We start from the raw sequence: 16,373 nt of genomic DNA on the forward strand, positions 1-16,373 counted from the left end.
GCGGAATACGGCGCTGCGGTCGGCAACGCTTATGTAAGACAAGTGTCTAGCGCAGTTCTTAGATCGGTTACTGCTTCTCCAATGGCAGGTCATCAAGATTTAAGTGAGTTTGATCGTGTTGTTACAGTCAGCGCATGAGCAATGCGATACAGCATCTCCGAGATAGCGATTAAGTGGGGATTTTCCCATTCGACCATTTCACGAGTGTACCGTTAACATCAGGAATTTGGTAAAACATCAAATCTCCGACGTCGCTGCGGCCGGAAAAAGATTCTGCAAGAACGGGACCAACGACACTGAACAGGATCACTCAACGGGACACAAGTGCAACCCTTCCGCCGGCCGGTGTGGCCGTGCGGTTAAAGGCGCTTCAGTCTGGAACCGCGTGACCGCTCCGGTCGCAGGTTCGAATCCTGTCTCGGGCATGGATGTGTGTGATGTCCTTAGGTTAGTTAGGTTTAAGTAGTTCTAAGTTCTAGGGGACTGATGACCACAGAAGTCCCATAGTGCTCAGAGCCATTTGAACCATTTTTGCAATCCTTCCGCAAACTGCTGCAGATTTCAGTGCTGGGCCATTAACAAGTGTCGGCGTGCGAATCATTCAACGAAACATCATCGATCTGGGCTTTCTCAGCCAAAGGCCCACACGTGTGCCCTTGATGACTGCACGACACAAAGCTTTAAGCCTCGCCTGTGCCCGTTAACACTCCCCAGACATGGACATTACTGAGCATATCTGGTATGCCTTGCAACGTGCTGTTCAGAAGAGATCACCACCCCCTCGCACTCTTACGGATTTATACACAGCCCTACAGGACTCGTGTTGTCAATTCCCTCCAGCACGACTTCAGACATTTGCCGAGTCCATGCCACGTCGTGTCGCGGCACTTCTGCGGACTCGCGGGGGCCCTATACGATATTAGGTAGGTGTACCATTTTCTTCTGCCCTTCAGTGTATTATGCTGCCATATGTGCTGCCACAGTGACAGTCTGCATGCTTCCATTCTTACAGGAAACAGTTTCATTAAACTGATACACAATTAATAGTGGAGGTGTAGACTGAATAGGGGGGTTAAATGTTACGAAAATAAGTTCCTGGGGTATGCTACACGGTTTAGTTACACGCCATCTGTAACTAAATCTACATGTTTACTCTGCAATACATACTTAAGTGCCTGGGGAGGGTTCATGGAACCTCTGTAACACTATTTCTCATGAACATCACGCAGGAAAAAGGAACACTGAAATATCTCCGTGCGAGCTCTGATTTATCTTATTTTATCACGATGTTCATTTCTCCTTGTACAGGAATATTTTCGAATCCGGGGGAGAAAGTTGGAGATTGAAATCTCGTGAAAAGATCTCGCAGAATCGAAAAACGCCTTTGTTTTAATGATGGCCACTCCAGCTCGCGTATCATATCTGGGATGTCCCCCATCAATGCTATCTGGTAAGGATCCCATACCGCACAGCAGTACTCTAGCAGCAGACGGATCAACATGGTGTATGCCATCTAATTAATGGGTTTGTTGCATCTTGTAAGTATTCTGCCAATAAAACTCAGTATTTGGTTCACCTTTCCCACAACCTTACCTATGTGATCTTTCCGATTTAAGTAGTTCATGATTGTCATTTCAAGGTATTTAGTGTATAGCGACCTCGTCAAGTTTTAAGTCCGCTAACTAAACTTGCACACTCCTCCGTTCTAACCTCTTAGTCACACTTAAAGAGTAAATTTTTGTGTCGTTGGAACTATAGTCAAAGCTGAGAAATGGCGTCAACCAGCAATTTCATTATATCTCTCATACATCCACTTAGTTGCAAACACACTACTCGAAGAAGTTTCCACGCTACAAAATAAAAACTGATAGGGTGTCGATGAAATTTCCATTCTGCAGCGGAGATTTTTACTCTTGTAAAGCTTCCCGTCAGATTAATAGCCACTGCTGGATCGTGATTACGGATATGCTCAGTATTTCTTTTCAGAAGATTACGTTGAAAATTGGGGACGATATTCCACTAAAATCCTGCTCCACAATTTCCTGTTCTAGGCGTCTGTTGCAGCTTGTCTTAATTGAACACAAGAATGGGTTTGGTAACTCTACGTAAAATCTGTGGTAGAACGTGCATGCAAGTAAAGGAGCTAATTCATTCGAACTGAGTTAGTTATTATTTTTCCTGACCTACTAAACATTAAAAACATAGAAAGATATAAAAAAATAAGCATTTTCAACCAGAAATAGGTTGCTTCTACAAACATGAACTGTGGGAAGTAATCGATTTCGGAGTTACATTGGTCCAAGTATGTACAGATCTGACTCAATGCTGGTTATCTATTCCTGGGAGGAACGTGTTTTTGTGTGGCATGTTTGAATCTTTCTCCACGTTTTTATTGTTCAGTAGATCAGGATAAAGAACGGGTTCGCTCCTTAATTACTTGTTTTTCTGTTTAATCACAGATACGACGATGGAGTTATCGACACCCGTGACGAGTAGATTTCAATTTTAAAAACTTCTCTTTATGTTACAGCTTTGTTGGTTGATTCGAAGGATGGGACGAGACAACGAGATCACGTAAATCAGGGTGGCCGGACGTGGATTTGAACGGTCTTCCTCCCGAATGTGAGTGCAGTGTGCTAATCACAGTACCAACTCGCTCGGTTACAGCTTTGTAACACCTCGTTAGCAGAATGTGCTGACGGATACAGTCTTGAACTTAACTTCCGCGTCATTTCCCTCATCTGTTTTGGATAGCCACATTTCTCAGTGTCCTTAGCGCACCAGACGTCTGCGGCGGCCGTCTCAATTCACTGCACCGCTAGCAGTGACCGTAGCCTTTCGAAATCGCGGACATTCTAAAGTCCAGCTCAACAATTCAGGGACGTAACCTACTTCACTTTCTCTCTTTTTTTAACGCGCAGAGCTAGCAAGCATTGTTTCCATCAGCCTTCATCGAAGAAAGGTATCGTAATTGTTTCTAATACAACGCATTTTTCAAGATGATTAGAAACATTAAATACGGAACTCAGTTACCCTGGTGTCGTTTAAATTCTGCCTGAGGTTGTTAATTACTTCCTCACTGTAAACGCCGTACATTACGATAATATATGCATCAGTAATCTGCAAGCCACCAGGCGGCGTTTGGTGGAATATACACTCCTGGAAATGGAAAAAAGAACACATTGACACCGGTGTGTCAGACCCACCATACCTGCTCCGGACACTGCGAGAGGGCTGTACAAGCAATGATCACACGCACGGCACAGCGGACACACCAAGAACCGCGGTGTTGGCCGTCGAATGGCGCTAGCTGCGCAGCATTTGTGCACCGCCGCCGTCAGTGTCAGCCAGTTTGCCGTGGTATACGGAGCTCCATCGCAGTCTTTAACACTGGTAGCATGCCGCGACAGCGTGGACGTGAACCGTATGTGCAGTTGACGGACTTTGAGCGAGGGCGTATAGTGGGCATGCGGGAGGCCGGGTGGACGTACCGCCGAATTGCTCAACACGTGGGGCGTGAGGTCTCCACAGTACATCGATGTTGTCGCCAGTGGTCGGCGGAAGGTGCACGTGCCCGTCGACCTGGGACCGGACCGCAGCGACGCACGGATGCACGCCAAGACCATAGGATCCTACGCAGTGCCGTAGGGGACCGCACCGCCACTTCCCAGCAAATTAGGGACACTGTTGCTCCTGGGGTATCGGCGAGGACCATTCGCAACCGTCTCCATGAAGCTGGGCTACGGTCCCGCACACCGTTAGGCCGTCTTCCGCTCACGCCCCAACATCGTGCAGCCCGCCTCCAGTGGTGTCGCGACAGGCGTGAATGGAGGGACGAATGGAGACGTGTCGTCTTCAGCGATGAGAGTCGCTTCTGCCTTGGTGCCAATGATGGTCGTATGCGTGTTTGGCGCCGTGCAGGTGAGCGCCACAATCAGGACTGCATACGACCGAGGCACACAGGGCCAACACCCGGCATCATGGTGTGGGGAGCGATCTCCTACACTGGCCGTACACCACTGGTGATCGTCGAGGGGACACTGAATAGTGCACGGTACATCCAAACCGTCATCGAACCCATCGTTCTACCATTCCTAGACCGGCAAAGGAACTTGCTGTTCCAACAGGACAATGCACGTCCGCATGTATCCCGTGCCACCCAACGTGCTCTAGAAGGTGTAAGTCAACTACCCTGGCCAGCAAGATCTCCGGATCTGTCCCCCATTGAGCATGTTTGGGACTGGATGAAGCGTCGTCTCACGCGGTCTGCACGTCCAGCACGAACTCTGGTCCAAGTGAGGCGCCAGGTGGAAATGGCATGGCAAGCCGTTCCACAGGACTACATCCAGCATCTCTACGATCGTCTCCATGGGAGAATAGCAGCCTGCATTGCTGCAAAAGGTGGATATACACTGTACTAGTGCCGACATTGTGCATGCTCTGTTGCCTGTGTCTATGTGCCTGTGGTTCTGTCAGTGTGATCATGTGATGTACCTGACCCCAGGAATGTGTCAATAAAGTTTCCCCTTCCTGGGACAATGAATTCACAGTGTTCTTATTTCAATTTCCAGGAGTGTACATTGGCACCACTATCTTATCTCCCCTGCCCCTTTCGATCACGAATGTTGCGTGGGAAGAATGATTGTCGGTAAGCATTAGTTCTAATTCTTGAATTTTCGCGATGAGGTCATTTCACGAGACGTATGTGAGAGGAAGTAATATGTTGTCCCACTCTTTCCGGAACGTACTCACTCGGAATTTTAGTAGTAGTCCACTCCGTGATGCATAACGCCCCTCTTGTAGCGTCTGCCAGACGAGTTTTTAGAGCATCTCCGCAACGCTTTCGCACCGACTAACAACCCGTCTCTATCTCTTCTATTATTCGTACCTAGCAAGAGTCGCAGAGTGAACAACAGTACTCTAGAATCGTTGGAACAAGTGTTTTGTAAGGCACTTCTTTCGTCGATGAGTTACATTTCCTTAAGGTTCTTTCTATGACTCTCAGCCTAGTATCTACTTTTCCTACTGTTTGTTTTATGTGGTCATTCCACTTAAGATCGCCGCGAATGGTTATTCCTAGATATTTTACGGTAGACATTGTTTCTAGCAATTTTTTATCGATAATGTAGTTGTTCATAGTGGATTTCTTTTCCTATGTATGCACAGTATGTTAAATTTATTTACGTTCAGGGTCAACTGCCAGTCCCTCCGCCATTCATAAGTCATCTGCCTTATGGATTTTCCGACACTTTCTGCTTGATCATTTATATACATTGTAAACAGTAACGGGCCTATAACACTTCCTTGGAGTACTCCTGAAATTTACATCTGTTGATTTTGTTCTTTTAAGAGCGACGTGTTGAGTTATATCTCCGAGTCTCCAAGGATGTCTTCAGTCCAGTCGCAAATCTGGTCCGGTACTCGGTAAGCTCGTGTTTTTTTTTTCTTTTTAACTAAATGGCAGTGAGGGATGGTGTCAAATGCCTACCTGAAGTCTAGGAACATGACATCAACCCCAACGCCAGGTAGACAGCGCTGTGGATCTCATGCAGAAACAGAGCGAGCTGAATTTCACAAGATCTCTGTTTCCGCAATCTACTTTAATTTTTATGGTGGAGATTTTCATTCTCCGAAAACGTCATAATACGTGAGCATAAAACAGGTTATTTCACAACAAATTTATGTCAGTGATATATGTCTATAATTGTGAGCACCTATCCTACTATCCTTCTTGAAAGTCGTAATGACCTGCACGTTTTTTCAGTCGCTAGGTAGCCTTCATTGCTTCAGCGACTTTCGATAAACTGCTGCTAATAGGGGAGCAAGTTCTTTCGTATAATCTCTGTTGAATCGTACAGGTATTTCATCTGGTTCTGATACCTTTGCACTACTAAGCGATTGTAGCTGCTTTTCCATTTCGCGAACAGTTATCTCAACATCTGCAGTTTCAATGTTCATACGATGATTGAAAGCACGTATTACAATCTTCCGCGGTGAAATAATTTCGGAAGACCGAATTCAGTATTTCAGCGTTCTCTCTGTCATCTTCCGTTTCGGTGCCTCTATGGTCCCTTGGTGACTGACTAGATGATTTCGTTCCGCTTACTGGTTTTACGTGAGACCAAAATCTCTTAGGGTCTTTAGTCTGAACGGTTGGCGAAATTTTACTTTCAAAGTCACTGAACGCTTCTCTCATAGATCACCTTACGCTTATTTTCGCCTCGTTCAGCTGTTGTTTGTCAGCTAGGCTTTGACTTCTCTTGCAGCTGTGATGTAGTTCTCTTTGTTTGCGTAGCGGTTTCCTAACACGTTCATTAAACAGTGGTGTACCTTTCCCAGCTCTTAAGACTTTGTTAAGAACATACTTGTCTAAGGCATATTGAACGATGATTTTGAATTTTATTCATTTGTACTCTACATATTCTTCCTGAATATTTGATGTCGTGTCCTGTCACTCTTGCTAAGCAAAAATATTTTCCTACCTTTCTTACCATTCCTTCTAATACCCGCAATAATAGATGCTATCACTACCTTATCATTGAGACCTCCTTATACGTGAAATGATTAACTGATTTACTAATCTGCACACTACGATGCACCTTTTGATTACAAATGTGTACTTCTAGGCCGGCCGGAGTGGCCGTGCGGTTCTAGGCGCTGCAGTCTGGAACCGAGCGGCCGCTACGGTCGCAGGTTCGAATCCTGCCTCGGGCATGGATGTGTGTGATGTCCTTAGGTTAGTTAGGTTTAACTAGTTCTAGGCGACTGATGACCTTAGAAGTTAAGTCACATAGTGCTCAGAGCCATTTGAACCGTTTGTACTTCTAGACGTGGAACTGTCTGTGTTGTAATGCCCACGACTAATAAAACCTAATTCTTATATAGCTTTCTCTTCGTAATCCGGCAGTGTCTCCACTTCTATTAAAAGTAATGAATATCTACGCGAACCATTTTATTTCTGCTAGTGTCGTAAAATAACGTCATAAGAAAGGCTAGATGTTTGGACAGGAATGGAAAATGAATGTGGTCACTGTTTCTCAATGTCTCTGCTAACCATTTAGATTAATTTACGGCGAAATTTTGCATCGTAGGGTTGTGGGCTGAAGTGGCCTGGAGTGCCGTGGTCTCATCATTCCTGCAGCACCACTAATTAATGTTGTCATGCTCATTAGTAATGGAGAAAAGGTACTCCGTGCAACTTTTCGCCAATGTCATGTTATCACTGCGACAGCATATTTTATACCTTCTGAAAAGTGTTAGCCAGTGAACCAGCTAAAGGACAGATAAAGTGAATGATGTATTATGCAGATTATAATAATCACAAGTTTAACATAGTACTATCTGGCATATCGTGTTTAGATAATTGATTCACGTATTACAACTATGAAAACGTAAATTCATTTGCAGAACATAAAAACAATTTAAACATATATTTAAAGTAGGGAATAGATAATGATGATGATGTTTGGTTTGTGGGGCGCTCAACTGCGCGGTTATCAGCGCCCGTACAAATTCCCATTTTTGCTCAGTCCAATCTCGCCACTTTCATGGATGATGAAGAAATGAGGAGGACAACACAAACACCCAGTCATTTCGAGGCAGGTGAAAATCCCTGACCCCGCCGGGAATCGAACCTGGGACCCCGAACGGAATAGAGCAGTAGATGTTCTATTTCCATTATTTTCTGACTGCGCCATGAAGAATGCCATTAAAGAGTCGGAAAAAAGCACTCGAAGAAGAAGATATTGAGGATAAAATAAGAATAAAAAATGTGCCTTAAAACAGTCCTAGTTGCATTTTATTAACACTTGGTGGCCGATTTGTAAGTCTTCTTCTGTTCCCTTAAAGGTGTGGCCTGTTTCGTACATATGGTTTGCAAGAGCTGATTTGTCGTAATTACTCAGTATGAACTCATCTACATGTTCCTTGCACCTGATCTAAAATATTTTTCCTGTCTGTCCAACTTATTTTTCTTCACAGGACGCGCAAGGAATTTTTAAGATACAGATATTTCAAACTTATTTATCTTTTTACCGCCTCGTGATTCAGGTTATACTCACTAGATTATTTGTATGGAACGCTACTCTAACACTGTACGGTTTAAAAATGTTCGCGATCTTTTGCGCGACTGTTCCATAGCACGACATCTCGATCATTTTCGTTTTATCTCTGTTAAGTTTATTCTTTTTGCGCTTATTACTTTTACACAACAATTTATTGACAATATCTACTTTATAACCGTTGTTAACCACTGACTTCTTAACGATGTTTAGTTCTGTCTCTCTGTCCTTCCTGCTCATTGGCATATTGACTAGACTACGGAAGCTGCTTCTTTATAAACCTGTGGATGGCATGAATCGTTAGGAATCACAGCATCAGTTGTCGTCGGTTTTCTGTAAACGGTAAATGAATGTTTATTGCCCTGCTTTTTAATATTCTGATCGAGAAATGTTAAAGTGCTGTCAGTTTCATACTCCACGGAAAACTCAACTTTGTTATGGGCATCGTTGAACTTTTTTACTGTTTCATCAATATCTTAACCGGAACCGTCAACAAACAACAAAATATCACCTACATAACGTTTATAATAAAGAGTTTTAGCCATAATGTCTTGGTCAGACTTTAAAACTTTGTCTTGTGGGTCAATGATAAAAATTTCAGCCATAGCCCTTGAAATGCTGGACCCACGGCTAAACCATTGTCATGAATATAAAACTTATGATTACAAGATTTTTAACTATTTCACTCTCAATCAGTTGTAAACGTGCAGTGAATACAATGGTCTCTTTCTTGAAGTATTATAATAATCCCTGTTCTTCTACAACATCCGTAACAAAACTGAGTTTACCGTGCAGCATGAGACTGACAGCAGTCTACAGTTCATCGACTAGAACATCAAAAAACAGGGCAATAAGCACGCTCTTACCATTAGTAGAAAACTGACAGCAACTGATGCTGTGATTCCTAATGATTCATGCCATCCGCAAGCTTGTGAAGAAGCTACCGTTTGTAGTCTAGTGCACAGAGCAGCCAATATGGCAATACCAGGCAGGATACAGAGACCGAGCTACTCACCATTAAGAAGATAGCGGTTAATAACCGTTACAAAGTAGGTGAGATAAAATTAAAATGGTCACCACCCCATGCTATGGAACAGTCTCGCAAAAGATCGCGAACATTTTTAAAGCATACAGTGTTAAAATAGCGTTCCAGAGAAATAATCTAGTGAAGTATAGCCTGAATCACGATATGTACCACTGAAGAACAGCTGTTCATCCCCATCCTCGTGACTGTGCAGAATGTGTTCTAGCGAAGATCTATTGGTGCCTGACCTGCAGGAGTTTAACAGCCATGTTGCCTGTAAGCTTACAGCTGAGGACTGCCCCCATAGCCTCCTACATGTAGAATGGAAGCGTGCAGTAATGCTTGAACATATGAAGACGAAGAATACGGTCCTGCAAATAAATGCATTACACAATGCATGCAAACATCTGTCTCTGCTGGAACTGTCTGTCATTTCTAAAACCTACATATAAGCTCCCTCTCCACAAGAGACAACTGCCCCCAATCCAGCAGACCAAAGAACTGACCTAGTTCACGAGTTCACCACTAGAGAGCACTGCATTAGGTCACGTGATCGTACAGTTCAGCCAGTAGGAGCACAGCATCGTGACGAGTTAGGCATGTGTATATAACGAGAGCCCAGCAGCTGCTCAAAATCTATCGTCGTCAGTCAACCACTCAGCCAGGATGATGAAGCGCCCGTCAGCCCAGCAAAACAGGAGGAGGAAGTAGCAGAAAAGTAAGTATCTACTTTGCCCTATTGTTATTATTATTATTATTTCTGTAGCAGCAACATATTATGCTCATGATTATTCTTCTCTCTCTCCACCAGATGCATCCTTAGAGTCCCCCTACACCCTGTCGGGGGCCACACCAATGGCGCCAGCAATATTCAACCTGCCAGGAGCGGCAAGTTCCATCCCAGCGGGTCCCACATACGCGGTGGCGGCAAGCTCCAACCTGTCGAGGCTGGCAAGTTCCAACCAGTCGGGATCATCACCTATGGCGGCGGCGACAAGCTCCTGCACGTGGGGGTTGGTAGGTTCCAACCCGCACGAATCCCTGGCATCAGCGGCTTCAGACTCAATCATGCAGGACCCTCTAGTTCAGCTTCTCAGCATGCTGGATCACGATAACGAGACTCTGTTGTCAGTGCCGCTCGGTACTGTTGAGAGTGCAGCATCGTACTGACGTCCATCGTACGCACCTTCCATTGAGCAATGCACAAGAGACATTCCAGCATCAGTGCAAGAATAGATGGCTAACCGTGCTTGTGTGGATGTTGTGGATGAGAAGATACCAACCTCCAGTGCACTGCCACCTTTACTATTCGACTCATGCTATGTGTTAACAGTTAGCGGTTCAAAACGTCTTCATGTAGGAATTGAAGTTTCACAAGACGGTAGCTTGTCAACTGTGGTAGTGCTCGAAAATGTGCCGAAAAATATTAAAGTGCGGTTTTCAGACTACGAGTGGGATGAACTCTGTTGTGCAAAAACATACATCAAGAAGCATATGACTACAGAATATGTTCCGTCCCGCTCCTACTGCCGCGGTCTAACAGCGAGAATATTATCAATGTGTGCTGATGCTACACTAAGAGTTAAAAGTGCTGAGCGTCAGAGTATTTACATGCAGCACTCGACTGTTGATAACTTTGTCAATCTAGACTTGGCGATAACTACTACGATGGAGAGACTAAATAGATGGCTCCCATATGTTCAAGCCATATACAGTGATATCATTAACTGGCTTCACACATGCAGCATTGTTTTAGTACCTGTATAAGTGCAGTGCTGAAGTCTTGTGCTATTCGTGAAATAGGTGTGGAGCATGTTGAACTCAAATTTACTAATGGAATACCAGACTATTCCAATGCGCCGATTACATTGCGAGATATATGTGCAGAATTTGAGAGACATAAGAAGCAGCTATTTTCTAAATACTGTACTGCTGCTGCACCGATTAAAAAAGAAGCACATTATTTTTTTTTAAAATTGATGATAATGGCAAGTATAACTGTAGATCGTGAATAAACAAATATATTCATAATCTCAAAATTGTGTTTGTGTTATTTCTCTAGATAAAATGATCCTACATAGAAATGTCACACACGTTTACGTACTTAAATGAACGTTTACGCTCGCATTTTGTGACATAATGATTCTACATAGAATGCCATATGCGATTACGCACATTTTCTTTTTTTATATAAAACCCTATTGCACGCCAGGACCTAACACAGTAGGTATCATGGCAGGCTGGGTGAAACACCCTCACCACAAGGACTTTGTTGTAGGTGACTGGTCCTGTGAAGATGAAGACTAAGAGAAGACTAAGAAGAATGGCGTGCTCCTCCCCGACAGCATACGAGCTGTAATTGTAGGTCTCTCCAACAGTGGCAAGACAAATGTTCTCATGGCTCTGCTAACAGACATTGATGGAGTTTATTTCGAGTATGTCCACATATTCTCCAAAACACTATTTCAACCCAAGTATAAGTTACTGCAAAGAATATTAGATGGCATAGATGGTGTAACGTACAGGGCATTCAGTGAAAGCGAAGACATCCCTCCACCTGAAGAAGTAAAGCCAAACACAGTCTTCATATTTGACGATGTAGCTGTTGAAAAGCAGGACCAGATCCGTAGATATTTCAGCTTTGGTCGTCATATGGGTGCTGACATATTTTATCTGTGTCAGACATAATCCCGGATCCCAAAACAGTTGGTCAGGGATAACACCAACCTCATTATAGCATTCTAACAAGACAACCTCAATTTAAAACACGTTTACCAGGCTCATGTGGGGACTAACATGTCATACAAGTAATTTGTAAAGATATGTGGAGATTGCTGGAATCACTCACAGTACGGGTTTATCATTATTGATAAAATTCGAAAACAGAAGGATGGTAGGTACAGTCGGAACCTCCAGGAGTTTCTTCATATATAATCGTACAAAATAGGTGAATGCATCAGTATGCTCTACACAAAATGCTCGCATGTATACTGATATTAAATTTCAAACTCTTGAGGGATGACTCAACATATTCGGTAAGACTGTAAGGGAGTCAAGAGAAAATCAGAAAGGTTTTGCAGTTGACCAACACCGGTTAGAGAAAAGAATTAGCGCAGTTGAGACGAAAATAGAAACTGAGGCTCTTATTATTGAGGAGGAGGATGGGGAGGATCCGGGAAAGAAGAAGAAGAACAAAGCATATATAAAGCCTCGCGATATACAGAGCTCAGAATAGTATGCATCAAGATGTCGACTAAGCATAAAGTCATTCAGGCGTGTAAAGCTGTTCGAGAGAAATAATGATTGTTGAGGATGGGGCCTATATCGGGAGCAAACACTAACAGAGACTTTTAAACCCGTTACCCAATCTATCAGAAAGCTATCATCGCGCGGTGATGATAACATTGAGGACGATCCAACTGCTGAGTTCACAAACCGATACTCAAAGGCTAGCATAGATAGAACATTTGGTGTCAGCAAGGGGAGACCATACATGCTTGGCTCTCAATCTATAAGTTTAACCGATACCACAATACACATCGGGAATAAGGAGTTAAAAAGAAAACCAGGCTTAATGAATCTAATCTTCCTAAGGCACTCAAAAAACTTAAACTATTACGATGAGGCTGATGAACTGATAGATAGACTTCAACTGTTGATGGCTTCATTTGCTGCAGGTAATACAGCACATTTGAATGAGGTTGTCGCAAAAATTTCAGAGCTTAGAGAAAGAGGAATTATCGAATAATAATAATACTGAAACGTCCCCTTTGAACAATTATACAGGACTGTGCTTAACCTGACACACAATATTTTTAGCGCAACGCAATCTGACTTTCAGAAATCCCTACAAAAGAATGGCCCTGACTAACATTAACCTATGCATTTCACAAATCGCTTACCTCACAAAAATCTTGGTTACTCGAACTACTGCAATACAGCGAGCGCCACTACTGCCAGCTAAATAAAAGATTCAAACTATGGAAGGCACTAACTACTGATAGGGATAGTTAGCACATGAAAGATTTTAATAGAGAACAAACAATGTATTTACCTTAATAGTCATAATATATATAGCAGTTCATGACAAATTACAAAACTCCGCCATCTCTCTCCCCACATCCACCACTGCTGGCGGCTCACCTCCAACTGCGCAACGCTACGCGCTGTTCACAGCCAGCTGCCTAACACTACAATGGCGAGTATTACAACAATGCAAAGCAGCCACAGACTGCACACAGCACAGCCAGTGATTTTCATACAGAGGTGGCGTTACCAATAAAAAAACCTAAACAGCCTACTTACAATACCAAGTATGGAAACAGTAGTTCAGGAGGTGCACGAACCGGCACATAGAACATACCCTCACAGACATGTGATGATTAAAGGAGTGGATGACTTGTGGCAGGCGGACCTTGTGGATATGGGTTTGTACAGCCATGAGAATAAAGATGTCAAGTACATTTTAATGGTTATTGATACTTACTCTAAATTCACATGGGCATTACCTGTGAAAAAAAAAGACAGGGAGAGATGTTACCGCGGTGTTCGAACGTTTGCTACAAACAGGCACGAATTGATGTCCAGACAACCTTCAAACCGTTCATGGTGGTGAATTTTACAATGAACATAACAAGGCTGTGATGGAGCGGTACAGAATACACCACTACTCAACATTATCCTTCTGAAAGCGAGTGTTGTGGAGCATCTGAACAGGACAGTGAAAGCTCAACTGTGGGAGCAATTTAATCTTCGTGGTTCATACAAGTGGACAGATATCCTACCACATATAATAGCAAGCTATGATCGAACCAAACATAGTTCAATAAAAAAGAGACCAATTGATGTTTGTGACAATTCACTCATGAACTAAACCATAGGTTGTGTTCCAAAAATTAACAGCATAGTGACAGAAGTGATGACACTCTCTGCAGGACCTGACCATCATTTTGCAGGACAATGCTCAAGCACGTACAGTGCAACTTGTTTCTGATTTGTTTGACTGATGGGGCTGCTAAGTGCTATACCACCTACTGCACTCTCCTGACTTACATCCTCGTAAGTTCACCTCGATTTCTAAACTGAAGGAAACACTTCACGGCATTCACTTCAGAGCTGCTACAAATTCGTCGATCAATAGACCGCGCCGCTTTAACTGTCAACACTACTGGCACTGCTAAGAGTATCCTACGACTTCCACATCGCTGGCACCAGATTATACACAATGCTGGTGACTACTTTGAAGGTCAGTAAAACTTAGAAACACATATCTATTTTGTACGAGCTGTAAATACGAGGGGCGTTCAGAAAGTAAGCTCCGATCGGTCGCGAAATGGAAACGACTATGAAAATCCGATAAAGCTTTGCACAGATGTGTTGGGTAGTGTCTCTAGTATAACCCAAGTTAGCATCACGTCGCTCTTCTCATTTCTGAGCTCGCAGTTAGTGCGTAAAGATGTCTAGAAAATAGTGTCTGCCGCCAAGTACGAGGGCCTGGTGAGAAATTTCGCCTGAAGCTATGCAGCTAACATTACATAACTGTCGTGCTGTTTCTTCTTCAAGACAATTCTCAGCCGCATTCTGCAGGGGCAATGAAGATGCTCCTGCATCGTTTTCAAATGGAAATGTGAGATTACCCGCAATACAGTCCGCAATTGTCTCCCCCTGAGTTTCATCTCTGGTCACATGAACCGCTGTCTTTGAAGACAACATTTTGACACAGACAACGAGGTGTAGGCCAGCGTGGAGAATTGGCGGAAAGCACTGGCGGCTGCCTTCTATGATGAGGCTATTGAAAAGTTGGTACAACGCTATGACAAAAGTCTAAGTCAGAACGGCGACTACGTAGAGAAGTAGCTGAACGGTGTAGCTAATTGTTACAAGTAAAACATTTCTGATGTTCACTGTGGTTTCAATTTGGCAATCAATCGGAGCTTACTTTCTGAATAGGCCTCGTAAATAGTTGCCACTATTAAAGTTCCAACCCTCGTATATACAGGGCTATTGCAAATGATTGAAGCGATTTCATAAATTCACATTCATTGACATATGGTCACGACACACTACAGACACGTAGAAAAACTCATAAAGTTTTGTTCGGCTGAAGCCGCACTTCAGGTTTCTGCCGCCAGAGCGCTCGAGAGCGCAGTGAGACAAAATGGCGACTGGAGCCAAGAAAGCGTCTGTCGTGCTTGAAATTCACTCACATCAGTCAGTCATAACAGTGCAACGACACTTCAGGACGAAGTTCAACAAAGATCCACCAACTGCTAACTCCATTCGGCGATGGTATGCGCAGTTTAAAGCTTCTGGATGCCTCTGTAAGGGGAAATCAACGGGTCGGCCTGCAGTGAGCGAAGAAACGGTTAAACGCGTGCGGGCAAGTTTCACGCGTAGCCCGAGGACATGCTGGAAAATTGGCTCATGCCACAACTGGAGACCGACAGCGCCGACTTCATCTTTCAACAGGATGGTGCTGCACCGCACTTCCATCATGATGTTCGGCATTTCTTAAACAGGAGATTGGAAAACCGATGGATCGGTCGTGGTGGAGATCATGATCAGCAATTCATGTCATGGCCTCCACGCTCTCCCGACTTAACCCCCTGTGATTTCTTTCTGTGGGGTTATGTGAAAGATTCAGTGTTTAAACCTCCTCTACCAAGAAACGTGCCAGAACTGCGAGCTCGCATCAACGATGCTTTCGAACTCATTGATGGGGACATACTGCGCCGAGTGTGGGAGGAACTTGATTATCGGCTTGATGTCTGCCGAATCCCCAAATGGGCACATATCGAACATTTGTGAATGCCTAAAAAAACTTTTTGAGTTTTTGTATGTGTGTGCAAAGCATTGTGAAAATATCTCAAATAATAAAGTTATTGTAGAGCTGTAAAATCGCTTGAATCATTTGTAACAACCCTGTAATACCATGCGTAGACCTCAATCATCTCAGTAACATACCATGCATGATAGGAGACACATCATAATAAGCGGCATAAGGTGGCAGAATAAATGGTCAGATTCGCACCTTACATGAGAGCCTTATGCATCGCAACGAGAAGGTGAATATGACACCTAGCGTAATTCAGCAGTTATGAGAACATTTGCATATCAGTATGTAATGCAAAAAGGGATAACAATCAATCAACGGTAATTAACACACCATAGCTATACAATGCACGTCTTTGAGTGTAAGGTGGGTCAGGCAACGAAAGTCGATTTTAGTTTGAAAAGCAAGGCGAACAATGGCATAGCGAAGGCGCACTGTAGGGTTTACAACGGAAACC

At 43.6% G+C, this 16,373-nt stretch overlaps 1 protein-coding gene across 1 annotated transcript in view; it reads right to left on the bottom strand.

The window, feature by feature from the left end:
• Nucleotides 1-10,154, bottom strand: part of LOC126249486 (uncharacterized) — a 34,660-nt gene extending 24,506 nt beyond the window's left edge. The window contains exon 1 of the mRNA XM_049951139.1: nucleotides 9,919-10,154. Within this exon, the coding sequence (XP_049807096.1) occupies nucleotides 9,919-10,154 (236 nt within the window). The remainder of the gene's footprint in view (nucleotides 1-9,918) is intronic.
• Nucleotides 10,155-16,373: the final 6,219 nt, after the last annotated feature.

This window comes from Schistocerca nitens, chromosome 3, assembly GCF_023898315.1.
Source record: "Schistocerca nitens isolate TAMUIC-IGC-003100 chromosome 3, iqSchNite1.1, whole genome shotgun sequence".
In the NCBI taxonomy this organism is placed as follows: Eukaryota; Metazoa; Arthropoda; class Insecta; order Orthoptera; family Acrididae; genus Schistocerca; species Schistocerca nitens.